We start from the raw sequence: 4,675 nt of genomic DNA on the forward strand, positions 1-4,675 counted from the left end.
GACACGAAACAGTCAAGGTCCGATATCACAGGAGTATGGATACCAAATTTGGTTGCTCTGGCTCTTATAGGTTCTGAGATCCTTGAACTCATATTTTGCAATTGGCAAAACCGACCATGAAACCTGTGTGTTTGAGAGAGACAGAGCGAGGAAAAATAAAATTGTATTCTTGATTCTGGCTATAATAATTATACGATCTGGTTGAGATTTTACATTCTAGAACATATAAACATCCTCTACGATTCTGCCTTTTTTGGTTTTATCGTATCTTTAAAAACGTGGATGCCACAGATTTTCGTTCTTTGTGGGGCGGAAGTGGGCGGCGCGAAGTTTTGAAATATTTTTGTGGCGTTGTGGGGTGGGGTGGGGAGACCTGAAAAGAAGGGAGAATCTGTTAGGAACACAACATCGAAGTGGGCCCTGAACTATCACTTGGAGCCGTTCAGAACTGGCTCTGGGAATCATTCAGTACAAATATCGAAAGTACAGGGAACATAAAGTAAATAAAAATTCAAATACAAAACAAAGCCCATGAACGAATATTTCCTCACAGGTGCTGGAATAAGATGAATCCAACTATTAATAATCCACATTCCCCATTCACCCTTTCGCGGGGTATTTTCGGATCCATGGGATCCTTCGACTTTACCGACCAGCATCAGCAGCAGCAGCCGGAGCTGCAGGTCCCCCCCGAAGGTTCCGGCGACAAGAATGGACTCAATGCGATGCCCTTCCTAGGCCAAATCCACACTAGTCTTCTGCTTTCGCGCCCAATGGGTCCAATAGGTCGCGCACACCCCCCCACCTTCCCTCCGATGGGTGATTCAGATGGGTGAGCGGCAGCAGCTCAGACTCCCCTTCCCCCTAGGACATAACTTACCCCCGGCTCCCGTGCAGATTCAATGCTGTGCCACAGATGGCATCGATGGGACCACCGCCCGTGTTGAGCTCCCTCTGGACAGGCGGCGCTTCTCCGGACAGCCGCGGAGACTACTACGACGGCCCGCACAAAGAGTACTCCGACGGCCGCTACGACGGCGACTACGAGGGCGACTACTCGATGCCCACCGAGGAGGACCAAGAGGAGGAGTCGTGCTCCTGTCAGGGCCAGAGCGAGTTCAGCTCGATAGAGCGCACCGAGTCGGACTCGGAGTGGGAGGAGCTCTCCGACGAGATGCTGTGCTGCGCGGTGTTCTGGCTGGTCGAGAAGACTGTGGTCGTCAACGAAACCGTCGGCTCGATGCGCCTCCGATTGTGGAACAGCAAGTTCAAGCTGCGCACCATCCAGCGCCAGTTGCTGTGGCGCATGGCCAATGCCCGGGGCGACGAGACGCTCGTCTTCTTTGCCGTGCTCATGACCACTCCCTGGCTGTTCTCCCTCAGCCTCCTGGGATTCATCCTGTCTTTGGCGGCGCTCCTGAAGAAGACCGTCGAGGAGCTGGTGTTCCAGATACGCCTGCACCTCGTGATCTAGGGGGAAGCCATCGAGCAGAAAGCAGCAAGCAGTATCCAATCACACACTGACAGAAGACAAACGTCCACACGCCCGACACTCCACTCCTCCCCTCAGAGATGTTTGCACTTCCATTTGGGCATCTATTTTCGTTGATGCCAGAATCGTAATGCACGGAATCGTCTCTCCGTTTTTGGCCGCAATGAAAATATATGCCGAAATATTCGAAATTCAAAGTCAAATTCAAACAAGAGTTTCCAGTCGATCAGATATATCGTTTATGCATATTACAATCCGTTCCGTTTGGACGGGAGTCCAATTGCTCATCGTTCATCCCCGTGATTGCATTTATTATTATACCCGATACTCAAAATGAGTATTGGGGTATATTAGATTTGTGGTAAAAGTGTATGTGTGTAACGTCCAGAAGGAATCGTTTCCGACCCCATAAAGTATATATATTCTTGATCAGCATCAATAGCCGAGTCGATTGAGCCATGTCTGTCTGTCCGTCCGTCCGTCTGTCCGTCTGTCCGTCTGTCCGTCCCCTTCAGCGCCTAATGCTCAAAGACTATAAGAGCTAGAGCAACGATGTTTTGGATCCAGACTTCTGTGATATGTCACTGCTACAAAAATATTTCAAAACTTTGCCCCGCCCACTTCCGCCCCCACAAAGGGCGAAAATCTGTGGCATCCACAATTTTAAAGATACGAGAAAACCAAAAACGCAGAATCGTAGAGAATGACGATATCTTTTAGACTGCGGAATCTGAATTGGATCGTATTATTATTATAGCCAGCATCAAGAAAACAATTTAATTTTTTCTCGCCCTGTCTCTCTCTAACACACACGTAGCATAGGCGGCTTTGCTTAGAGTAAAACATTAGCGCCTAGATCTCAGAGACTATAAAAGCTAGAGCAACCAAATTTGGTATCCACACTCCTAATATATCGGACCGAGACGAGTTTGTTTCAAAATTTCGCCCCACCCCCTTCCGCCCACACAAAGGACGAAAATCTGTTGCATCCACAATATTGCAAAATCGAGTAAACTAAAAACGCAGAATCATAGACAATGACCATATCTATCCGGTTGCCGAATCTGGATCAGATCGGATCATTTTTGTAGCCAAAAGCAAGAAATCAATTTTTAGTGGCTACGCAGCGCCCGACGTCACGCTCTGACTGATTTTCTGTCTCTCTCGCACGCACTCTTTGTCGTGTCGTTTAATATTAGCGGCGTCTGCCGGAGGAGAGCCATACTGACTTAGTATCGGGTATAACTGTAGAGTTGCGGTGTCCGCAGCAACTCACAACGTTCCCCCTCGTTATTTTTATTTCGCTGCATATTTGTTCTGCAATTTATTCAATAATAATCGGAGGAGGAGAGCATGCAGCAGCAGCAAAACATTTCCGCTGCAGCAGCGATTGTGGCAGCCGTGGGGCCTTTGTTGCCACCAATTGCAGGCCCCCGCATACGCACTTCGGAGGCACGGCATCCACCAGAAGCGGCAACAAATGAATCATTAAATATTCACTGTACTCTTATTGATTCAGTGATCAGTGATCAAAACAACACAACAAAAGCGTCATCATCCACGATCCACGACCCATTATACCTGATCCAGAATCCGTAGAAGTATCCATTTTCAGGGCTCTTTTGGGCGCTGGTTGGGGTACGCCTCCGATTTCAATCCCTTGCCACACGGGCAACCCGAGCAAGCCCCGATATGTAAACAGGGTCAAGACTACCTGTGCGAAGGGGGCCAAGGGAGGCGTCGGCATAAGACTCGGCCCGGAAGTGGACATACTCGTGTGCAGCCCTTTCGCCCGGTTATTGATATTCCCATTTGTGATTACAGTCTGTAGCGCCCCAGCAGCTCTTATAGTCTTTGAGCATTAGGCGCTGAAGAGGACGGACAGACGGACGGACGGATGGACGGACGGACAGACGGACAGACAGACAGGGCTCAATCGACTCGGCTATTGATGCTGATCAAGAATATATATACTTTATGGCGTCGGAAACGATTCCTTCTGGACGTTACACACATCCACTTTTACCACAAATCTAATATACCCCAATACTCATTTTGCAAACAGATGCAAAAAAAAACAAAACGGAGAAAATCCCTACTGCAGTCATCGACTGCGATACAACCTCTGGCGCTTACGTATAATTTCGTATAAAATATGTTCTATGTAAATAATCAACCAATTTCTTTTCGGTTTTAGTTGACATGATAATTATAGTACGAGAACAAAGAATACAATAAGTATAGACAATGGAAGAGATTACTTGGAAGAGTATAATTTTTATACCCGATACTCAAAATGAGTATTGGGGTATATTAGATTTGTGGTAAAAGTGGATGTGTGTAACGTCCAGAAGGAATCGTTTCCGACCCCATAAAGTATATATATTCTTGATCAGCATCAATATCCGAATCTATTGAGCCCTGTCTGTCTGTCTGTCCGTCCTATATACAGCTAGTTATAGCAACGATATTTTGGATCCAGACTTCTGTGATATGTCACTGCTACAAAAATATTTCAAAACTTTGCCCCGCCCACTTCTGCCCTCCCAAAGGGCGAAAATCTGTGGTATCCACAAATCTCAGAGACAATTAAGTCTAGAGTAACCAAATTTTTCTCACTATAAAACCTATATTTCAGAATTTCGCCCCACCCCCTTCCGCCCCCACAAAGGACGAAAATCTGTTGCATTCACAATATTGCACATTCGAGAAAACTAAAAACGCATAATCATAATGACCATATCTATCAGATTGCTGAATCTGGATCAGATCGGATCATTTTTGTAGCCAAAAGCAAGAAATCAATTTGCAGTGGCTACGCAGCGCCCGACGTCACGCTCTGACTGATTTTCTGTCTCTCTCGCACGCACTCTTTGTCGTGTCGTTTAATATTAGCGGCCTCTGCCGGAGGAGAGCCATACTGACTAAGTATCGGGTATAAATGTAGAGTTGCGGTGTCCGCAGCAACTCACAACGTTCCCCCTCGTTTATTAGTTGAATTTGTGAGTAAAGCGCTTGTCGAATAGTTATTTGTAAGATCTAATATCTCAAGTGGCTTCAAAGTCTTAACTTAATAGCAAACTTAAACATGTCTGGTCGGCGAAAAGTCATTGAATACAAGAAAACCATACTGGATCTAAATATGGGAAAGACAAAACACGACTATTAGCATCTTACATTTAA

General features: G+C 46.4%; 1 protein-coding gene across 1 annotated transcript; it reads left to right on the forward strand.

Annotated features, from left to right (window-relative positions):
• Nucleotides 1-807: 807 nt before the first annotated feature.
• LOC113567290 lies at nt 808-1,539 on the forward strand. The gene is made up of 2 exons (XM_026994633.1): nt 808-832; nt 898-1,539. Exons 1-2 carry the CDS (start codon nt 816-818, stop codon nt 1,472-1,474), a joined length of 594 nt encoding a protein of 197 aa, XP_026850434.1. The 5' UTR covers nt 808-815; the 3' UTR covers nt 1,475-1,539.
• The last annotated feature ends 3,136 nt before the right edge of the window (nt 1,540-4,675 follow it).

Source organism: Drosophila persimilis, unplaced genomic scaffold (assembly GCF_003286085.1).
Source record: "Drosophila persimilis strain 14011-0111.01,24,50 unplaced genomic scaffold, DperRS2 tig00003936-arrow-arrow-pilon, whole genome shotgun sequence".
NCBI classification, from domain to species: domain Eukaryota; kingdom Metazoa; phylum Arthropoda; class Insecta; order Diptera; family Drosophilidae; genus Drosophila; species Drosophila persimilis.